The sequence below is a fragment of the Asparagus officinalis genome, chromosome 4 (genome assembly GCF_001876935.1).
Source record: "Asparagus officinalis chromosome 4, Aspof.V1, whole genome shotgun sequence".
Taxonomy (NCBI): Eukaryota; Viridiplantae; Streptophyta; class Magnoliopsida; order Asparagales; family Asparagaceae; genus Asparagus; species Asparagus officinalis.
In genome coordinates, this window is record NC_033797.1 from 120,524,198 (window position 1) to 120,547,927 (window position 23,730).

The window sequence follows — 23,730 nt, forward strand, 5'->3', positions numbered from 1 at the left end:
TAGAGCTCATATTGTTCTAACTACATCCAAATTAAAAATATTTATTTGGTTGGATTTTGTTGTTAAGAGCAATCTTTTAACGATGCAACATCTGGCCAAACAAGACCTTAGAAATTTGGATGTAGTTGGAACAATATAATATTCCAGCTACACCTAACCAGCCATATCAGACATTGCAATAACATTGGTTTTTCGAGCACCCTCCACCCAAAGACACACCTTTCCACAATCAAGAAAGAGAGAAGCGTAGATTTTAGGAAACTCTCCATTAACTTTAAAATATTTTGAACTCTATAAATTCTGCAAAAGATTCCAAACTTATCCCAATTTGCTACCATATTTGACCCCGTTAATTTCAACATTTTATGTTCTCCTCAGGCAGCCGAAAGACCGGCAGTTTTCACTTGTCCGCCAAAAAAAATTCTCCAATTTCCTAATTTTTCATCTCCCCTCAGAATAAACTCTATTAAAGGATGAACTCCGAATATTCAAGAAGTTTCATAAAACTCTTAAAAAATGCAGAGGGTCTTTGTGAAACTTAAAAAGTTCAGTAGTTTTAAACACGCCCCCCTGAGCTCAAATTGATTCGCGAAATTCACCCCAAAAAAATTTCCCGCCTAGCAAGCCCCGAATAAGCCGTACGGCGCCCCCCAACTGGGGAACCGAAGAAATGGAGGACTTCCATTGGGAAGACGAAATCGACATCGACGACTCCGACCTCCCTTCGCTCCTCTCAAATCCCAAAATACCCTCCAAAGACCCCAATAGTTACAACTCTACCCTGCCTCCCCTCTCCCTCTCTCTCCCCCCTCTCCAACCCTGCTCCCAAAACCCTAACCCTAACCCTAACCCTAAAAACGCTGCCCACAGACCGATCCCCGGCCCCGCCGGCGCTGTTCAAGCGGCGATGCACCGGAAAGCTTCGGCCGCCGTCGCCGGCGCTTGCAGTCTTCTCAATTCGCGAGGGAGATTGAGGGTTGAAGAAGAGGAGCAAGATGGAGACTTTAAGCTCAGTCCTTGGCTTTCTGCTGCTGCGTTTCTTGGTGAATCCCTGTCTGATTTCATTTCATTCCATATGTTTACGTCTTTTTTATTTCAGGTGTCTTTTGTTTGCTTTGGGGTGGTTAAGGTTTCGTTTGATGGATTAGGTGGGGAATTTGAGCTGATGTGGCCGATCAGTTTGATCAAGGATAGGAATAATGCTCGTGCAGCTGTTCGAATACCGCAGGTCAAGTAAATCATTAATGTTTTGAAATCTGTGGCATGGCCTTTTGGTTTTTATTTTTTGTTTTTTATTTTTTTATACATATTAGAACAGGATTTTTTTAAGGTGAAATTTTAGTTATTTAAACCGGTTATTTAGTATTATACAAAATGGTTGAATGCTAATGTTAATAGGTACAAAGCATGCTGAGATTGCCCAATATCTGGTGGTAAATTGTAGCCGATTACCTTTTCTCTGCTAAATTTTAGCTAGTTTTTGGTCGCCATCTTGAGCATGCTGGTTAATAGTGAGTAAAATTTGAAAACTTCTTTATTCAAATTATGGTTGGAGATAAGTAGGTGAGGTATCAGGATAGAGTTCTCTGTTTAAGGGGTAACAATATTTCATATTTGTGAGAAATTTACATGTTGATTCTGATGTAAATAATAACTACTATGAATTATTGAAATTGTCCGTTGCATTTGTTCATTATGGTCTAATGCTAATGTTAGTACTAATACATAAGAGTTTTTGCAAGTATTCTGGTTATTGTGGTAACTTTGTTAAGTTTATTTTGTAGCCAGTTCATAGTCATTTCTAGCACATTGGTCTTGGTAAATACTAAAGAAAGTTCCTAACATCTTCTCTTAGGTTCAAATTTGGCTAGGGAATACTACTGAAAATCTAGTCAAAAGCTTGAATATTTGATGTTATCAAAATGGCATGTAATGTTGTCCTCTAGATGAGAACTTAATTGACCTAATTATGACTCCAATTTTGTCATTTATCATGTGAGGTTGGAAATCATTGTCATGCTTAATCATGTTGATGCTATTATAAAGAATATTACTATAGTTACCCAAATGTAGAACAAATGAATCAGGCACATAAGTGTACAACTAGCAATGCAAAGGTTGTTATCACGGCTCAAGTTTTGTCGTGAAAATGGTCCAAAGCTTTGGTTATTTTGGCTAAAAATATCCTGGATCTGATTTAATCTGATTGCATCTCACTGAATTGGTACTCAGGTGGCTGGCATCGTCAAGTCTTGTGTCCCAAATGGGCTCGGTGATCTGTTCATAACCCTGAAGGTACTGTTTCTCTACTTGTGAAACTTGGGGTTTATGTTAAATTTGTTAATTGGACTTTATGGATATGATGCTCGCTTTTAGGATCCTACAGGAATCATTGGAGCTTCTATCCATCGAAACGTCTTACTTGAGAGTAACCTTGGTGGCGATATATCAGTTGGATGTGTTCTCATTCTGAAGCAGGTCTTAGATCACAATGGATGCTGAACTTTACTATTTAATATTAATTTTTTTTATGATATATAATATATCTTTTGAGATCATGGCATCAATGCATCATTGAGCTAACACCCATTGGAATGCTTTCAGGTAGCTGTTTTCTGTCCAGGTCGTTTGGCATGTTATATCAATGTCACAGCAAACAACATGGTGAAGGTATGTGAATCAACTGTGATATCCAATGACTGTTAGCCTTGGAGTAATGGGATTGTTCACTTCTTGAAATTTGCATAATCGTTGCCTCTAAGCATTAACTGTTGCGGTATCTGTAATTTATTGTTCTTTGCGGTGTTCAACGTGGAGACCTTGAGTAAGCTCACCTAAAACTTTTACATTTATATTGTACTGCTTAGATAAACTCTTGGTTCTTGTTAACAACTTTTACATCAGCTTTTGGTGTTGTACACTTATATAGTATTATTTTTTCCATTGCTTAAGCTCTTTTAAGGTGCCAATTTTCTCAACTAATATAAGTGCCAAGCTGTTTTACGTTAATGTTATATTTGTAATAAAGGTATTTTTGTAACGCAATTACATATCTATGTTAAATGTACTCAGGTCATTTGATTCTGTACTTTACTTACGATGTTAATAATCATAAACTGTTACTATTGCTTTATTATGGATAGGGAATCAATGCGTAAACATTGTAGAGTGATATAACTTACATGAAAGGTTTGGAAAAGGTAAAACTTGTAGAGTTTATCAATGAGAAATCGACATAGGTTTAACCGTAACTCTGGCAATTGTGCATTGTTGCAACTTGCAAGTATTTTGAGTCGTCTACATTATATCTTTGTCATCAGCCAGTTCCCGTCGATTACTTGTATGTACTTACATCTTATGTACTTCTCCATAACCCCTATCCCGCCTCAACCAAGCAAATTATGCACTAATTATGTCCACCACCCACGTTTCCTTTCCTCTTTCTCCATGATCAGACGTTCAATCATCGGCACTGGATGTCATGTGTTTTCCATTCAGATTCTCTAATTTATCTGTTTTCATGGCCTTATTCATCATTACTGCCACCCTTAAGTGATGTTTCAGCTCTTTGTTCGCAATTCATTATTCCTAGAAATAAATTAGATCCATGTTATCTATCTGATCAAGTTCATCTTTTTTGTTTTTTTACGGAACTATTGTTCCAGGGGAAAAAAAGGAGAAGAAGAAAAGAAGAAACTATACACCATCATCATTAGTTTGTTTGTTCAAAAAGGATTGAAATTAGTTTTTTCTATATGGATGTTGGGAAACTAGTAGATAGAAAAAGTTATGCAACCCAGATGCTTACACCTTATGGAAATTTATTGAAGCACATCAAGAGGACTTGAAGGCTATTCAACAAGCGTTGGAAAATCCCGCTTTGAGTTCTAAAGAAGCCTCATCTCCATGTACACTACCACTAGGTGATAACCCTAGTGAGGTATGTGAGCTTGACAATGATGATGTTATTACTTTTGATGAGCTTGCTCTTAGGTTTGAAAAATTATACAATTGCTATATTGATGTAAAAAGTAAGTATGTTAATATGAAATCCATTCATGTAAAAAGTAAGTATGTTAATATGAAATCCATTCATGTAAACCGATATTTCACGGTGATTTTGTTGATTGCTTGACTATCAACACACATTCTCCATGAACCGTCTTTCTTAGGGGTTAGTAATGCCGGCACAGCGCACGGACTCAAGCTCTCTTTAATGAACCCTTTAGTCAACAGTTCTTCAACTTGCCTCTTGAGTTTGGCATGTTCGGTTGGATTCATTCTGTAATGAGGCAAGTTGGGAAGATTAGATCCTGGAGCAAAATCTATAGCGTGTTGGATGTTGCGCATCGGGGGTAAAGAGTTTGGGAGTTCTTCCGGGAAAACATCTGCAAATTTCTTTAATATTGGAGTTACTGCAGAAGGAATTTGCTATTGGGAGTTTTCGGTAATCTCCCTAGCAACAAGGGCAACAACGGTAGACCCTTTAGCGACCTCCTTGTCCAGAGACTTGGAGCTGATCAAATTTAGTCCTCTTTGGTTGTTGGAAGAATCGGTACGTTTAGGAGCAGATAGGGGGGGGGGGAGGTCGCGATGGAACTAATTTGATCCTCTTCCCATCATGGACGAATGAATAGGTGTTTGATCGTCCATAGATAGTGACATCTAGATCATATATCCAGGGTCTACCTAAAATGATGTGCCCAACATCCATGATAACAATGTCACACCAAATCTTGTCCAAATAAGTAGCAAATTAGATCGGGACAAGACATCGTTCTTTAACCTCAATGGATGCAGTATTCACCCAAGATACTTTATATGGTTGAGGATGGAGAACAAGTTTCAATCCAAGTACAGTCACCATGTTAGAGGCGACGGCGTTAACACAACTCCCACTGTTAATTATGACTCGACAGTTTTTATCATTGATCTTTGTGGTTGTGTGAAAAATTGTAGTTTTACGCCAGTCATCACTATCCCTAGGTTGAGCTAATGCGCACCTCACAACACTAAGTCGGCGGGAAATTTCGTCCACTTTGTTGATCGAGGGTGTTAGCATGCTCAAAATACATCCTACGATAGCATTGGCAGGTTCATCCTCCCAAACATCTTCATCAGGGTCGTGGACAATCTCTTCTAAGTCATCCTGGTCACTGTCCGATCGGGTCTCAACAATTAAAGTTCTTGTCTTACTAGGACACCGAGCAGCAATATGACCAAATCCTTGACACCTAAAACATCGAGTAGATTGAGCTGATCTAGGTGACTCGCTGTAAACTCCCTTGCCTTTATCATCTGGCTTCTGCGTGGAGGTACTAGGTCCAGTTCGGGATTGAGACTGTGGTTGATTAAGTGGGGACTTAACAGTGGAGCCCTTATTGATGGTATTCCCATAGTCTGTGCGTTTAGTGAAAGGAGAACCTTGCGATCGATCTAAATCTTGGATAAGCTGATAGGCTTGTTCTAAAGTGGAGATGTCTCGCACGAAGAGTTCGCGCCTAAGATCTTCCCTAAGTCCTGAGCGAAATCTAGACAAGACTACAATGTCAGATTCACTCTCACCACACCTAACCAGAAATTCATCAAATTTGTTGATGTACTCCGATACTGGTCGATTGCCTTGCGTCAAGCGCTGTCATTGATCGAGCAAGCGTTGCTTATACGATACAGGCAAATATTTCTCTTGGAGTTTCAATTTCATCTCATCCCAAGTCTGTATGGGCTCTTGCCTCCTAAGAGTCATCAGCTTCTCAACGTTAGCCCAATATTGTCTTGCATGACCCACAAGTTTTATTTTGGCAAATCGAATTCGTCTCTCATCGGACATTTTATACCAACCGAAATAGTGGTCCATGTCCGACATCCAATCGATAAAAACCTGAGAATCCAACTGGCCTTCGAAAGTGGGTGCCTCTAGTTTAACGTACTTCAGATGCATCTCATCTGGGTCAAAGGGTGAATTGTCTCTAGGCGGGCGATTTCCAAAACGGTTGGCGTGAGGACTTATGTATTCATGAGGTTGATGGGGATAATGTCTGTTTCGAGATCCGTCTTCTTCATCACGTTCATGGGGACTATCCGTCACTCGATCTAAACGTTCCCTCGTCTCTCTCAAATCTTGTTCAACAATATCGAATCGCGCAGTTAAGGCTTCTATGGCTTTTGTGAGGCTTGCAAGGTTGGGATCCATCTTGGAATTAGAATCTGGGGGAGAATATTGTGTTCCACTATGGGTGCGCATGCAACAGATTAGTTTCTAAATGCAACCTAGATGTCCTAATAATAACGATGCAGCCAACTAATTTTCGCCTAGATGCAATCTATCAAAATGCAAAATCAATTCTAACACCTAACATGATGCTAAATGATAATGTGGAATACGATAGAAAATGAGAAATCAACAAGGAGACCAATTTGTAATGTTCAATACTCTATCCCACGGTTTGTTATAACTTAGAACATCAATTATTTAACTTGTGATAATTATATCGACAACAAAATTCATGTTGATAATATTGAGCCGTAAGATTTTAAACAATTATGGAAAAGTATGTGCAAAATTTATTTTAAACAAAATGAATACACGTACGTCGTTTCAAAATTCATGCTGATAACATTGATCTCCTGAATACACGCACGTCGTTTCAAAATTCATTTTAAACAATTATGGAAAAGTATGTGCAAAATTCATTTTAAACAATTATGGAAAAGTATGTGCAAAATTCATTTTAAAGAATTATGGAAAACTATGTGCACGTATTTTCAAAATTCATTTTAAACAATTATGGAAAAGTATGTGCAAAATTCATTTTAAACAAAATTCATGCTGATAATATTGATCTCCTGAATACACGCACGTCGTTTCAAAATTCATGCTTATAATATTGAGCCGTAAGATTTTAAACAAAATTCATTTTAAATAAAATTCATGCTGATAATATTGCGACGAAAGTATGTGCGAAGTGGAGGCTGTGCAATGTCCTCATCACATCCCTTTGATTTTAAACAATTATGGGAAAGGGGGAGATTTTGCTCAATTGGAAAGTACTGGTGAAGAAAAAGATTGAAAGCATCCAAATTAATATGCAAGCAGATTAAGACAAATTTTAATCAAAGAAAAAGATAAAACCCCAAGTCCATATCCAATTAATGGCACAACCTTTAGCAAGAAGCCAACTTAGTCTTTATCTAATCAAACAATAGATATTAAAGAAATAGAAAAATAAAATAGAAACCAAAGTTGGCAATCCAATCAATGGCAACTCCTCTAACAGAGACAACCATTTCCCCATCCATCAACCTCTTCGCATAGTCTCCTCTTTGGAGACGCTCACATTCCCTTTTATCATCAAATTCAAGCTCTTCTCTACTGGAGTTGCAGCAAAAAACCCATCAAGGAATCCCCATCAAGATGATATCTTTCTCAACCAAACCCAAATTACCCATTTTCACATCCTTCTCAAGCAAGATAGCAATCACACAAGTCTAAAAGTAGCTAAAACATCTCACAATATTCAACTCAAAACCCAATCTCTAAGCACAAATCACCTCGTCCTCACCTTTCCCATAATTCATTCTTTCATCCACCGAGATCATATCCGGCTTCCTAATAACCATATATCGTTGGCGTTTAATTGGTCGACGGATGAAGCAGCGGATGGAGCCAAAAGGGACGGAGGAAATTAGGTAGTCCATATCTAGCATTCAAGCTACTCTAACCCTATGAATTCCTGGAGAAGATTTTGGCTTTGGAGGAATTGGGGGAAGGGGCAGAGGGGATTTGGGGGATGGGAGGTGGAGAAACTGGGAGAGACAAAGCAAGAGAGAATGAGAGAGAGGCTAGAGAGAGGGGTTAGTTATGTAGGGTCTAATTTGGCTTTGGACAAATTTTTCAAGAAACGTTGACCTACATCAAATCCTCACTGGTTAGAGAATACTCACCTAGGGTTAGCACTAACCTAACCACATGTCATCATTCTTAACCATGATCTTAACGGAAGTGCTAATATCAACAACTAAAGTGTAATTGAGGGATTGATATCAAAATATGAAAATTTGAGGGACTAATATCAAATTCACTATGATTTAAGGGACCAATATCGAAAAACCCCATAGAAGAAATGGAGCATTCAGTGACAATTTTGTTGTTAAATACTAGCACAAGCCTTTTTAAGGAAATGTTAACAGAACGAAGCCTCCAGGGGCATAGTTGCAATTGGAAAACATTGAGTGGGATAAGATCTTTATGGGAGATACATTCCACTTCTAGAAACCTTGAGGATAAATGCAATTTACCTAACAATATTATGATTGTTTATACTGTGTCTTAGGTGTGAAACTTCAACCTTTGATGCGTGCGACCTTCATTACCGTGAAGTCCTTGTAGGCAGTACTCTAATGGGGATTGCTATGATGGAAAAGAATTGATTCAAAAAAGACCTTCTCTAATCGTCTCTCACTATCTTCTCTTCCTATCTCTAAATTTTCTTGTTCTTATTTGTTGTAGCGCCACTATCCCAAAGCCCAAACCGCGCGTTCACCTTCATTTATCAGAGTAGGAAAGATTCACCACCACTACATTGATACTCTCATTTGTCCATATTTTAATATCTTTCATGCATGTTTATCTTTAGTGATGTTTCTTTTCAATGAATGCTAAACTTCAGTCTACTTCAATCCATTATAGTGATTCAAAGTGTTTCAGTATATCCTATTTCAAAACTGAGCTTGAGTTTTCTCTAACCAGTGAGGATTTGATGTAGGTCAACGTTTCTTGAAAAATCACAAAGGAACAAATGAAGGAAACAAAACGATAGATAAAATTTGTTTAGTATTAAAATTTTGATTTTAGTAGAATGTTTTTGTAGCCTTTGTTGCGCGCAGCGGAAATTTCGGCAGCACTTCGGCAGCACAACAAGAGAGTCAGGTCGCAATAAGAATTCTTGTTTCTCAAAGGGAACAAGAATCTGAAGCCTAATATCCCATCAAAGTGGGATATTTGCTTTTCCTCTCGTCAGCTCTAAGACTGCGCGTCGAGGGAACCTAAAAAGCTATTACAAATCACACAAAAGCGATACAACCAATTTTTACGTGGTTCGGTAAATTGCCTACGTCCACGGGGCAAGGAGGGGGGAGATCTACTAATAGAGGGAGAGAACACAACTAGGGTTTACAATCACTCAATCTAAACCCTCACACAAACTCTCAAACCTCTCACACAATTATCTCTCTCAACAAAGGATGCACAAAACCCTAAAAAAAAAATCTCTGCTTTTCTCCTGCTGTGATTTTATGCCGCAGCCTCAAAGAAAAAAAATCCAGCCGAAAAAATTCCTGCACATCCGTTGCCTTTCCCCTTTTCGTACTTGCTACCAACCCTAGGAAGGATTGAAGAGATATATATACTTGATGTAATCGGGTGGGCCTTGGGTTGTTCGTTTTCATAGAAACGAATTCTCATGCAGTCCTTTTATTCACGTGGTGTGGTGGGCCCCTCCCTCACGTTCATAATTCTCCACCTCGGTGAAGTTTTCCCAAAACTGAGCCGACACCAAAGTAACCAAATGTCCCACTTGTTGTGATCAGTACGAACGCAATCCACAACAAGTCGAGAACCCGAACGAGAGTCCAAACAATCTCACCCCCATCAACTAATCCAAACCGGCTGCATCTCAAAGACTGCCTACGTATCTTCTTGCCCAAGGAATCAAGCCGAACGTAGTTCACCCAAATGGCCGCCAACGGCCTCAACAATCACGAATATACAACAAGTTTCGACAATGATCAAACTTGTTGCTCGGAACCACCTTAATGAGCATATCCGCCGGATTATCCTTCGTGTGGACTTTCACAATCTCCACATCACCATCTTCAAGAACATCCCGAACGAAGTGATAACGAACGTCAATGTGCTTCGTCCGCGCATGAAAAACCTGATTCTTCGCCAAATAGATAGCACTCATGCTATCACAATGAATAGTGACGGACCTCTGCGATATACCAAGTTCCTCCAAAAGTCCTCGAAGCCAAATAGCCTCCTTCACAGCCTCCGTAACTGCCATATACTCTGCCTCCGTCGTAGACAAAGCCACCGTCGACTGTAAGGTGCATCTCCAACACACCGGCGCACGGGTCAAAGTAAACACATACCCCGTAGTAGACCGGCGCTTATCCAAATCCCCGGCATAATCCGAATCAACATAACCAATGCACAGCTGCCCACCTGTAGTGTCCCGCTCATAAACCAAACCAACATTGAGCGTACCTCGAATGTACCTCAAAATCCATTTCACGGCGTCCCAATGACCCACTCCTAGATCGTGCATGTATCTCGATACCATGCTTACTGCCTGTGACAAATCTGACCTCGTACATACCATCGCGTACATCAAGCTCCCAACCGCACTCGCATATGGAGTCTTCGACATCAACTCTCGATCTTCAACTGACTTCGGTGAAAGATCAGCTGAAAGTTTTAAATGGGCTCCTAATGGTACACTAACTGGCTTCGTATCCATGTTAACATGGAATAGCTGTAGAACCTTCTTCAAATAAGCCACCTGTGTCAAACAAATTCTGTCCTTCTTCTTGTCTCTGCCGATCTCCATTCCCAAAATGCGTTTGGCCTCACCCAAGTCCTTCATCTCAAACTCATTTGAAAGTTGAACTTTTAACTCATCTATAGCCGACCTAGAAGTAGAGGCAACTAACATGTCATCGACATAGAGCAACAAATAAATGTACGCACCTTCTTTCAACTTGCGAAAATATACGCAAGGATCAAACTGGCTCCAAGTGTACGAATGACCAATCATAAAACCATCAAATCTTCTATACCACTGTCGAGGAGACTGTTTCAAACCGTATAGCGATTTCTTTAATCTGCAAACCAACTTATCTTTCCCTGCAGCTCGGAATCCCAATGGCTGAGTCATATATATTTCTTCATCAAGATCACCATGAAGAACTGACGTCTTCACATCCAACTGATCTAACTCCAAACCATACTGTGCCACCAAAGCTAGCAGAATCCGAATCGAAGAGTGCTTCACCACCGGAGAGAAAACCTCATTATAGTCAATACCTTCCTCCTGTGCATAGCCCTTCGCAACCAACCTAGCTTTGAACCTCAATGGAGTGCCCTCAATGCCCTCCTTCTTCGTGTATACCCACTTGCAACCAATTGCCTTCCGCCCATTTGGAAGCTCAACAAGCTCCCATGTATCGTTCTTATGAAGAGATTTCATCTCCTCCTGCATAGCCACATGCCATAAATCAGCCTCCGAACTCTGCTCAGCCTCTCTGAATGTAGTAGGCACTAACTCATCGATACTCTCTACCGGAAGTGCATACGCAACTGTGTCGGCATACCGTGCTGGCATCTGTATGTTTCTCCTCTGTCTCCGAGCCGCAATCGAATTCTGAACCTGAGCCGTCGGTTCTTGATCCTGCATATTTGTACTTGTATCCTCCGTGTCACCGTCGTGCTCGCCTGGCGTCACCTCAGTCGGCACCTGCATGGATACTATACCATGTCACCGTCGTGCTCGCCTGGCGTCACCTCAGTCGGCACCTGCATGGATACTATACCATCTGGACAATATGGACCTGCATCGATCTCCACTACCTGCGATATCTCCTCCGTCGGGTCGCTCTCCACCTGATGAGAGCTGGGAAGCTTCAAGATAGAAGCCTCATCGAATGTGACATCCCTACTCAGCACAATCTTCTTATCCACTGGATCCCAAAGCTTGTATCCCTTGACACCACGTTTGAATCCTACAAATATGGCCTTCCTAGCTCGAGGTTCTAATTTATCAGTTCTAACATGATAATATGCAGGGCACCCGAATACCTTGAGCTGGTCATAATCATGTGCTGGCTTTCCCGACCACATCTCCATAGGGGTCTTCCCCTCAATCGCAGATGAATGCAGCCTATTAATGAGGTGACTCGCATATGTAAGTGTCTCAGCCCAAAAGATATTCTCCAAACCACTCTGCGACAATAAGCATCGGATCTTCTCCAGTAAAGATCGATTCAACCTCTCTGCCACCCCATTTTGCTGCGGTGTATGACTAACTGTGAAGTATCTCTCTATGCCCTCGTCTCGACATAGCTGCTGAAAGGGGTCAGAAGTATACTCACCACCGTTGTCGGATCGCAACGTCTTGATCTTTCTCCCAGTCTGCAGTTCCAATCTCTTTTTCCACTCCACAAATAAATCTAGGACTTCACTCTTCTTCGTCATGGTGTACACCCAATAACGCCTAGAATAGTCATCTACAAAAGTGACGAACCAATGTCGACCACCAAGTGATGCAGTCTTGGTGGGACCCCAAACGTCTGTGTGCACGTAATCTAGGATGCCCCTCGTCTGATGAATGACAGTCCCGAACTTCACCTTCGTCTTCTTGTCAAGAACACAGTGCTCACAGAACTCAATCTTCCCACTCTTGGCTCCCTTCAATAGCCCCTGCTTGCACAATGCCTGCAGTGACTTTTCACCTGTGTGCCCCAACCTAAAGTGCCAAAGTCTGTTCATGTCCGCTTCTGAAATAGCCGAAGCAACCTGGCCAATCTCGGTGCTTCCCTTCAGATAATACAAATTCCGATTGCGGACTCATTTCATCACCACCAATGATCCCTTAGTAACTTTCGCTACAGCGTTTTCGAAAGTCACCTTGAATCCATTCGCCTCCAAAGCTCCAACTGAGATAAGATTTTTTTTAGTTGAGGAACAAATCTCACCTCATTCAACTCACGGACTACTCCATCGTGCATCCTAATCCGTACGGTACCTATCCCACAAACGCCACAGGATTGATCATTTCCCATGACAACAACGCCCCCGTCGACTTTCTCAAAAGATGCAAACCAGTCTCGCCTAGGGGTCACATGAAAGGTAGCGCCGGAATCAAGCATCCAATCTGATGCATCCACATGGTTCACCTCCGGAGTAATCAGTAGAGAAAAGCACGAATCATCGGAATCATCGCCTTTCGCAATGTTCACCTCATTGGCCTTCGGGCCCTTTTTCTTGCCATTCTCTTTCTCCTTGAGCTTCGGGCAGTCTCTCTTCCAATGTCCCTGCTCCTTGCAGAATGCACATTGGTTCTTTGCTAATTGGTGACGACCTCTAGACTTTGACCTTCCTCTATTACCATCTTTCGGATATGGGCTTCTACCTCTCGTCGACAAGGCCTCTCCTGAAGTACTAGCGCGGGAAGTCTCCTTGTCCTTCCTCCTCAAATCGTAATTCGTCAAAGCGTTAGTCACTTCACTATAGCTGATAGAAGATCTCCCGTTCAACAAAGTGAGCACGAAGGTATCATACTCCTCATCCGGTAAGGAGCCCAACAAAATAATCGCCTTGTACTTATCCGATATCTTCTCATCAACATTCGCCAAGTCCGACAACAACTTAGTGTAGTTGTTCACATGAGCCGCTAGCGAGGTGCCTCTGGACATCTGAAATCTGAAGAGTCTTCGCAGCAAGTGCAACCTGTTCTCAACACTCTTTGTGAGATACTTGTTGTTGAGAATTTTCCACATCTTCATTGCAGACGTCACCCCAATCACATCATATTTCAGCTCCTGTTCCAAACAGGACCTGATCACCCCACAAGCGTTCCTATTCATTTTCATATTTAGGTGGTCTCTCGTGGACCATGATGGTCTCTTCCAGATTCTGAGCATTGAGCGCATCCTGTACGTCGCTCATCCACAAACCAAAGTTGATTTTACCGTCATACTTCACAACACTAATCTTAGTGTTCTGAAAACCAACTTGTATTGTACTCGCCATCGATTTGCTGCTTTTACCTTCTTCTTCTATTGCGAACTAACTCCAAATTGTAGAGAAAGAACAAATTTGATAGATTTAGGAACCACCCAACTGAACCCTAGATCGGATTCCAAATAGATCTCCTATCCACACGAGGAAAGCGAAATCTCCAACGGCAACTCCTAATGCTATCTCCACCGAAGCCGAGAACTCCAAGAACTAAACTTCATACAAAATCTTCCTCTACCAAAAAACCCTAGATCTGAAATCTGGGCTCTGATACCACTTGTTGCGCGCAGCGGAAATTTCGGCAGCACTTCGGCAGCACAACAAGAGAGTCAGGTCGCAATAAGAATTCTTGTTTCGATCTGACTCTCTTGTTGTGTTGCCGAAGTGCTGCCGAAATTTCCGCTGCGCGCAACAAGTGGTATCAGAGCCCAGATTTCAGATCTAGGGTTTTCCTCAAAGAAAAAAAATCCAGCCGAAAAAATTCCTGCACATCCGTTGCCTTTCCCCTTTTCGTACTTGCTACCAACCCTAGGAAGGATTGAAGAGATATATATACTTGATGTAATCGGGTGGGCCTTGGGTTGTTCGTTTTCATAGAAACGAATTCTCATGCAGTCCTTTTATTCACGTGGTGTGGTGGGCCCCTCCCTCACGTTCACAGCCTTACCTATAAAGCATAAATTATCAATTATGAATTTAAATTGATTTAGAAATCTTTTTAGAATCTAATTTTTAGGAAATTTCTAAAGGCTAAAAGGCCAATTTAGACCCAGTGTTGGGGCCTCATTCTCAGATTGGTCCCTACACTTTCTTTTTCTCAACTTAGTCCTTGTACCATTTGTTAGTTGATAAATTAGTCCTGTTTTAACTATCGGTTAAAAGATCTATTTCATACAAATTATAAGGACAATTCTACTCTAAACCTATTGTTTTCTACTGTTAGTTCTCCCGCTCCTTAAAAAACTTCTGTTTCTTTAGCAATTTTTTTTTGTTCCTTTAAGCAGAAACCCTACTGCTCCTTAAAATAAAACCTTTGGCTCCTCAAATGACCAATACACCAACCTTCAATTATAAGTTAACTCTTAAATGAGACAACCCAAACCAAAGGAGAGAAACCAACAAAAAAGCTTCAATTATAGATTAACTATTACACAAAACCTCGTGCATTAGTGATGGAGCCAAGGGGACTGGGGGTGGCCATGACCCCCTTGGCTTTTTACAAACTATGCTAGTATCTATGTGATTATGTACTATAGGTTTCTTTCCATTTAGTTCCTCCAATCTTTCATAATTGTAATTAGTCTCACAAATCTTTCATATTTGAAAGTAGTCCCCCAGCTCTTCATATTTTGAAATTTATCTCCTAAATCTTTGATGAGTTTTGAAATTAGTCCCTTTGTTACATTTGACATCCAAATTGTTAAAAGTGGTAGGCTGGTTAACCATGGACGGGTAATTACTGAATTACCAAATCAATTGAATAAGCATCAAAATCCACCAAAATCTAGTTTGACACTACTGGATTTAGATCTACCGTTGCATAATCTTCCCCAATTTGTGCTCTCGTCAAGGTTATTTTGTATTTAGGTTTGAATGCATATGGGTATAAATATTATTGCACTAAAAAATGTTAAAGTTGACGGAATACTCCCTCAAGTTCAACAAGCTTCTACCAGAGGTACTAATTTCAAGTTACTTAAAAAAATTTGAGGGATTAATATGGAAACACCCTGCATATACTTGCATCATATTTTCATATAACTTTCTTTGCATTTCAAGTAGAATAGAAAAAAGATATTTCAATCTCCATGTAGTTTTGCATTTAATATTAGAATTGTGATCATTTATATTTTCATGCGTTTTACACTTTGTGATGGAATTGTGAAATGATTTTCTTTCAATTTCATGAAGTTTTTATTAAGAAGTAGCTATGTGAAATGAATTTTCTATGTTCATGTACTCCTACAATTATTTTATAAATGTGATACATAGTTAAAAGGATTTGTTTCATACAATTATTTTATAAATGTGATACATAGTTAAAAGGATTTGTTTCATCTCCTTTTATTATTGTTTGAAATAAGTTTAATGGTACAATCTATAGTGTATTTTTAATTTGGCATGACCTCAAAATTATAGTTTGTGGTTATGAAACAAGCTACAATTGTCACATTTTCTAATTGAAACTTTTAGAAATTGAAGCATATTGATTAAATGATAGGTGCATCTGTTAAAACTATTTCAGTATTAATGAAAATGCTTTATTGTAACAACTTTTATTTTAGATTATTCTTTCACTTAGTTACATATATATATGAAACTTTATTACATGTTGTCATACTTGAAGGTTTTTTTATTAATGCATGATGGTTGTATTTTGGGCTCACGGAAGAAAAATCATGCTTTCGGCTAGTGTAGTCCCTCTCATTACACCTACTCCTGCATTCTTCATAAAGAAAATAAAATCCTTATTAACATGAGCTCAACTAGGTTACATTGTGCACTGTTAATATAGTGTAATATAACTTTTATAGCATAAATTTCTTATTTATTATTCAATTTGTGCCTTCCATGATTGATTATCATGCTTATCAATATGCTTCCTTCTAGTGAACTTGAGTTATTGCTGCATACAAGGAAATATTCAAGGAGTAGCCGAATCAGAAAATCTTTTCTCGATTGAGATCGTTATGAATTCTTAAACTTATCATTTTAGAAGTGAAGACGCGTTATAGTAGTTAACCTTAATTCTTGTTAAAATAAGTTAATAGTGTCTATGATTATTTGTATAAATATTGATCATGGTTTATGGTTCTCACTATTTGACTTTCTTTAGGTAGAGAGTATATATAGATTCCAGACTATAAGCTACATAGTTTAGCACTTTAAATCCTACTATATATTCTTTTGTGTTAATTAGAGAAAACCACATGAACTTTTTGGGAGTTGCAGTAAACCCCCATCAAGTTTTTTTATCAGAATAAAGCCCCATGAACTTTTGGGGAGTTGCACATTACCCTCATGAACTGTTTGATTTCACTAAATCTTACCTGAAATTTTTTTCTTTTAATCTACATATTAGCCTCATCTATATTGAATGGGTATGGGTATTGGGACCGGTATGGTACACGGAAAATTTGCAAAAGTTAGGATATGAGGACACGACTATATAAATATTGTATGCACATATTATACATTGAAATTAATAATTCACATGAGATCAATATTTTTTTATTCATGTGTTATAAGAACTAAAATTCCTCTAATGCTTTTATGTTTCTTTTATTGTGTAGATTGTAAATTGTAAAAATGCTTGTTTTTTGAACTAAACACCCAAACAACCATTAAAATCATAGTTTGGAACCAATGAGTTTTAAGAATTGGATTAGTGTAGGATCTACATCCGGAAAATGTTAGTGTTCTAAATTGGAACATGTTTTGTTTAATTGAGCGCATGTCCGAATAAATGTATGCATATACGCAAGGGGTGTCCAAGGAGTTTGGGATGAGTACAGGTACAAGTGCGTGTCGAATATAGGGACAGCTTCAAGATAGAAGTTCCCGGGTAACAGAGCACCATCAACTCGAACATGTCACTGATAGGCACAGGACAAAGAAAAAGATGAAAAATTCCTTCTTAGTCCCAAAAAAACACCCTGTTATTAAAAGGGAAAAAATAGGTAATTTTTTGGGACTAAGGAATTATTTTCATCTTTTTTTATCTGGTACATGCTTGCCACATGAGATGTTAGAATTGATGGAACTAATTTAAAGATTAAACTGAGAGATTTTCATGTGAAATTTAGTGAAAAAATAGTTCATGGGGTTATGTGCAACTCCCCAAAAGTTCATGGGGGTTTAGTGCAATAAAAAAAGTTGATGGCTTTTATTGTAACTCCCTAAAACTTCATGGGTTTTTTGTAATTAACCCTATTCTTTATTAAGAGCATTCTGTTCTTTATTAAGAGCATTCTGGTGCATATCCATTAGCCTTCCACATTAGAACATCTTTTTAGAATATTTATGTGTTTGTACTTGTGACTTATTCTTGTCGGTGGTTAATAGTATTAGTGGGTTCATTTTCAAGGTTCAGGTTAGTTTGAAAAACTTGGATAGAACATGCGAATTTTGTCTTTCAATAAAAGTCTAGAGCTTGAAGGCTTATTCTGAACTCAATGAACTACAATACAATGGCACAATGTTAAATTTTAACACTTATTTATTTTTATTTTTGTGATATTTTTTTTTCATTTTTGTGATAGGGTAACTTATTTTGGGAGCTTCAATGTTTTAATCAGTTGATGTTTTGCAGATCCAGTTAGACTATATTGACTTCTTACAAACACATGTGAGCTAGATACTAATGAACAATTATCTGACATATTACAATGACATGATCTACTGTATATATCAGTATTGAAATACTTGTAACAGTTTAATATCATATTTGAAATCAAGCCCATCGTCTATAGAGCAATTTATAGGAGAATTAAAAGACTAGTAACTAATTTGAATTACTCTAAAATTCAATAGCGGGGAACTACTTCCTGAACTTCTAGCTTGTGTCATCCTTTTTGGTTATCAATTGACAGCAACCTAGGAGGGATTTATTCTTTAGATGAATTCTTTTTCATTCTGCACTCACTTTTTTTAACTGTACACCCCCACAACGTTTCTTGCATCTAACTTGGCATATTTCGCAAGAGAAATATAGAGGACCAACGTTGAGGTATGAGGAAAATTTAAAACTTTAATTTATTTTCCCCTTCTAGCTAGGTTCAAATATATTTTTTTCACTTTCCTCCCTTCGCTAACTGGCCTTTGAATCGATATTTCAGAAGAGGTAAGATTTTCCGATACTCCTCTTTGGTTACTTTCATTTTCGAGAGTACACAACATAAATTTCATTTTCGAGATTACACAACATCTTAAATTTATGTTAAAGTATAGAGACCTCTATTGCCATGTCATTAAGAGTACAATGGTCATAAACGAAAAGTTAACACCCAATTTCTAACGGATGTTAAAAAAGGACTTAATTTGTAATGGAGTTATTAGCCATTTACCCTTTTAGAATGAGGCCTTAGAACGAGACTAAATTGGCCTTTTATGCTTTTTATTTTGGTATTATTAGAACACTTTCTTACTAAGCTATTTTTTGGTAATCAAGTTTTGCACGTCTGAAAAAAATTAGTTTTTCTTAAATAAAGATTGAAGATGTCTCTACAAAAAATTATGATTTTTCAGATTCTGTTGCAATTTTTGGTTTGGAGCTATATATTTTCAGCATGAGACCTACATTAGCATGAAGTAATTGATTCAGGATTGATACCAAACTACAATTGGTATTGGCAGTGTTATCAATACGCTATGCGCAATGCAATGCAAGGGCAAAGTCAATTTACATGCACATGCGCAATGTGTAATGCAATGTGCGCGCCAAAGTGAAGCTAGGTGCACACCGCACACATAAAATTTCAAGATAGGTAATCAAGCATGAAAGAACATAATGATGAATTTTCACAGAAAAAAATATGTCAAGGTAAATAATATCTACTACCAAACACAAAATAACGTCTTACTTCGTAATGCTAAGACAACCAGCATAGTAGCAACATTTATAGTTTCCAAATCAAAAGTCAAATCAAGAATAAGATCAATGAAAAATGAAATAATAAACAAGCTTCGATCGGGCTTCTAAAATGTCTTATTGAGTTTATTTTTTTCTTTTGGAATATGGGTTGTCGAGTACAAAGATATGATTGAAATAATAAAGAACAAAAAATGTAGGTTGTGACTTGCGTGCACCCATGCGAAGTGCTTTCGCACAGGGCACTTGCAGGCACAAAAAAGCGCTATCGCCTCAGACACGGGGACGCTTCGCCACTGCCTTGCATTGCAGGGCGAATGAGGTGCATTGAGGCGCATGCCTTTGATAACACTGGGTATTGGTGTGATGCCAAAGAGTGATTCCAAGAAAACACTAAGCCTACTTTTTCAACCATATCTTCTCCAACTCCAAATTATCTTTGTCTTGGTTGGCATACCACCTTCCGAATACCCAAACAAATCATCTCCAATCAAAAGTGGACCTGCGCCTCTGTTTCCACTGCAGTTTGTAGGAAACATGCAAAAATGCTAACTTCATATTTCTTAATATTAGATGTGCTAGTTTATCTTGAAGCTTTGCATAACGGTGACTTCCATGTTCTAAGTAACAAGCCTTACCAACAACAATTAACTCCCTCTTAGCAGATTTCTAATTAATGATTCTCAAATTGATCGAAAGGCTATAATAAAAATGTTATCAGCAATAATAAATTATTTTTTGGGAATTAACAAAGGGAAACTATGTCAATTGATCAAATTTGTACAACTGCATTTGCAGAAAATACAGTGAGGAAAGTACAACATAGTCAAAGAAAAAAGATTATCAATAGATAGCGAGTCTTAAAATATAGTATTGATCACTGCTCATCAAATATAATGAGTATTCCATGGTTCTTTAAAGGTAGATGGGATACAACTATTAGCAAGTGTAATGCTTTCGCCATGCTAGCGATAATACTGCCTATAAGTTGCAGGCCAGCAAAGTAGCTTCTTGCTTAGGCCAGTGAGTTTATACTTGCTTCCTAGTATATTAGCCTTTTTATTTCATATGGCAGAATAAAGTACTGAAATTTGTTTGGCTTCTAATTTACTTTTATGAGCTTCATCATTGACATAGCTCCTTTTTTGAACAGCTCATCAGCAAGGATTGTGGTCCCCCACATAAACAAATGATGCCATCATCTGAACCCAGATATGAGGCCTCTGGTATCATCTTTATTCAACTTTCTTTTGCAACTCCACACACTTAACAACTTCCCCATTATCACCAATATATTTTACTTTTCACATCAGGCAAACAAATGGAATTTGGACAAAATCAAGTGGAGAAGCAGATTTCAACGAGGAATAGTGAAGAGAATATTCCTGGTAATGAACTCAGCAGAGAAATAGACAACGAGAGGATACTGGATCGTAGAAAGAGAGGTTCTACCGAGAGTTCACCATATAATATTACTACAAAAAATCCCATTATAGCTTCCCAGTCCAATTTCACGACTAATATTTCCACAATGATTGCTGCTAAGCTCAATAAAACAAGTCCTACCACAAATGTAGTTGAGAAGCCAGATCTTGAGACGAACACTGTCGCGGATGTGGTTTTCATACCTGATCAAAGAGTAGATACTAACAAGAACATGATTTCTACCTCAAATGTCAAAACTAGCATCGTAGCAGATGCAAGTGCAAATATGGATACAGAGTCAGATACGAGGATGAAGGAACCTAAAAAGATGATTTCAAGCGTTTCAGCTAATCAATGGACAGATGAACAGCTACTAGAGCTATTTGCAGACTATCAGGATGATTTTAATTAGTTCATCAACCATATCTGATTGATTGTTGTTCAGGTCTCGTCGGTCGATGATCAAACCTGAGATTATAGTATGCTTCATCTTTTGGTAGTTTCACTGCTTGTGCTGATGTTGTTACCTATGTTGCATATAGGGCGTATATTGTTCCCAGTATGCGTAATGCCCACATCAAGCAGCAGACTTTCAATTCATACCCCTGTATTAGGTACCAATGGTTCAGCCCTTCCTCAGGATGTCAATGAACAGATGAAACATTCAAATGCATGTCTTGTAATTAGTTGCAAATGGAAATGCGTGTAAAGGAATATTTTCTGCAAACTTTTTAACGAGTTTCATTTTTGATTTGGCTGTGGATTAAGAAGAAATGTTATTTTTAGCTATGGCTGTAGACCTTAGATATGTCTTGAGCTAGGTGGCTGATGCAGGAGTCAGGACCTTCTTTGTGAATAGCTTTTCCTCCAGATTTTTTAAAAAAATATTTCTTTAGTAGATACTTACGCTCCACTTATTTAATGGTATAAGTTGTTAATTTTGGAACTGCTTCCAGAAGATTAACTACCAACTGTCCAAATTTCTGTTTTCTTGGAGTAAAATTGTATTAGCAGAGATGTCCTAACTTAAATTAAATCCTACTCAAAATTATGTCAATTACGAGCTTACCTAGAGTTTGAGTTAGTAATAGGGGTGCAAATTGATCACATATGGTTTGGATATGACACTTGTCATATATCCGTATTCGCTTTTTAAAAACGGATACAGATATGAATATAGTTTTTCTTTGGTAAGGGGAAAATAACCATATCCCGAGAAACTTGAAATAGATACGGTTCGGATGTTGAAGAGACGGATACAGTACGGTTGTTGATATGAAAACCTATCGGCTTTGTTTTACTTTTCCCCATACTTTTTTTTATTTTGCTGACAGCGAAAGAATTTCATGCCGCAGACACCACACAAAAAAAAAAGGAAAAAGAAAAAGAAAAAGAAAAAGAAAAGAGCGCTCTTTTTTCCACGAGACTGATTTCTTCTCTCCTAGTCTCTTACTCTCAAAGGTTAATTTGTATGAAGATCTACTCACTTGATAACTTCTAGACTAGTGGTTATATTGATTCTTTTTTTTTTTTTTTTTTGTTTGTTTGTTTTTTTTTTTTTTTTTTGGTTTGTTTGTTTGTTTAGATTGTGTTCTTTTCTGTTGCTTTATCTCATTAAGGCTGATTTGTATAGACTTGTGTCAATCATGATTATTATTCAAAACCTGCCTGGTTCATAAAAGGGGTTTAGATTATATCAATATGTTGTATTTCGAAACTTACGTTTCGAAACTTAAGAAGCATCCAATTCTTCTTGAATTTCGGATTATTTGTCCTCTAAATTGCTACTAATCCTGCAATTATGGTACGTGCATGATGCATGTTCATACTTCAAGTTCACATGAAGATAGTTTCCCTAAAACGTAACCTAGACAAGCTTATTATTGCTTTACAATGTTTAAGAGCAATGCAATAAATATTAGCTGTTAAAAAGTTAGAAAAGTACTTGCTGCCAAAGTCTAATTAGATGGATCGTTTACAGTTATCATAGCATTATAATTATCAAACATAATTCGATGGACCATTTACAGATGGACTAATACAATATTGTTAATTGATTATGTTGGGGCGGAGTCCCGCCCGCCGCCGCGGAAGCGATATCACCTGAGAGATAGCCCTAGCTTTCGTTGTCACAAAAGCACAAGTCAACCTCTAAATTCTTGTTTCTCAAAGGAAACGAGAATAGATAATGAAATTCTTATTTCTCAAAGGAAATAAGAATCGAAAGTGATATATTTCATCAAAGTGAAATATACACTCTTCCTCTCATCAGTTCAAGGACTGAAATCTCGAGGGAACCTACAAGCTATGGCAACTCACAGATAAGACAAATACAAACACGAGATTTTTACGTGGTTCGGCAAACTAGCCTACGTCCACGGGAGGGGGTTTTTGATTGTTGTTCAGGTCTCGTCGGTCGATGATCAAACCTGAGATTATAGTATGCTTCATCTTTTGGTAGTTTCACTGCTTGTGCTGATGTTGTTACCTATGTTGCATATAGGGCGTATATTGTTCCCAGTATGCGTAATGCCCACATCAAGCAGCAGACTTTCAATTCATACCCCTGTATTAGGTACCAATGGTTCAGCCCTTCCTCAGGATGTCAATGAACAGATGAAACATTCAAATGCATGTCTTGTAATTAGTTGCAAATGGAAATGCGTGTAAAGGAATATTTTCTGCAAACTTTTTAACGAGTTTCATTTTTGATTTGGCTGTGGATTAAGAAGAAATGTTATTTTTAGCTATGGCTGTAGACCTTAGATATGTCTTGAGCTAGGTGGCTGATGCAGGAGTCAGGACCTTCTTTGTGAATAGCTTTTCCTCCAGATTTTTTAAAAAAATATTTCTTTAGTAGATACTTACGCTCCACTTATTTAATGGTATAAGTTGTTAATTTTGGAACTGCTTCCAG

At 38.3% G+C, this 23,730-nt stretch overlaps 1 protein-coding gene across 2 annotated transcripts; it reads left to right on the plus strand.

The window, feature by feature from the left end:
* On the plus strand, positions 508-23,563 carry LOC109838031 (uncharacterized protein C17orf53). 2 transcript variants are annotated; one of them, XR_002246547.1, is made up of 8 exons: positions 508-1,043; positions 1,149-1,228; positions 2,233-2,295; positions 2,377-2,478; positions 2,605-2,670; positions 20,542-20,614; positions 20,702-21,286; positions 23,248-23,563. XR_002246547.1 is itself a non-coding variant. In XM_020406454.1 (8 exons), exons 1-7 carry the CDS (start codon positions 671-673, stop codon positions 21,223-21,225), a joined length of 1,281 nt encoding a protein of 426 aa, XP_020262043.1. In that variant the 5' UTR covers positions 508-670; the 3' UTR covers positions 21,226-21,258; positions 23,220-23,563. The 2 variants fall into 2 exon arrangements, 1 of the variants encoding a protein (XP_020262043.1); XM_020406454.1 differs by having other exon boundaries at positions 20,702-21,258; positions 23,220-23,563.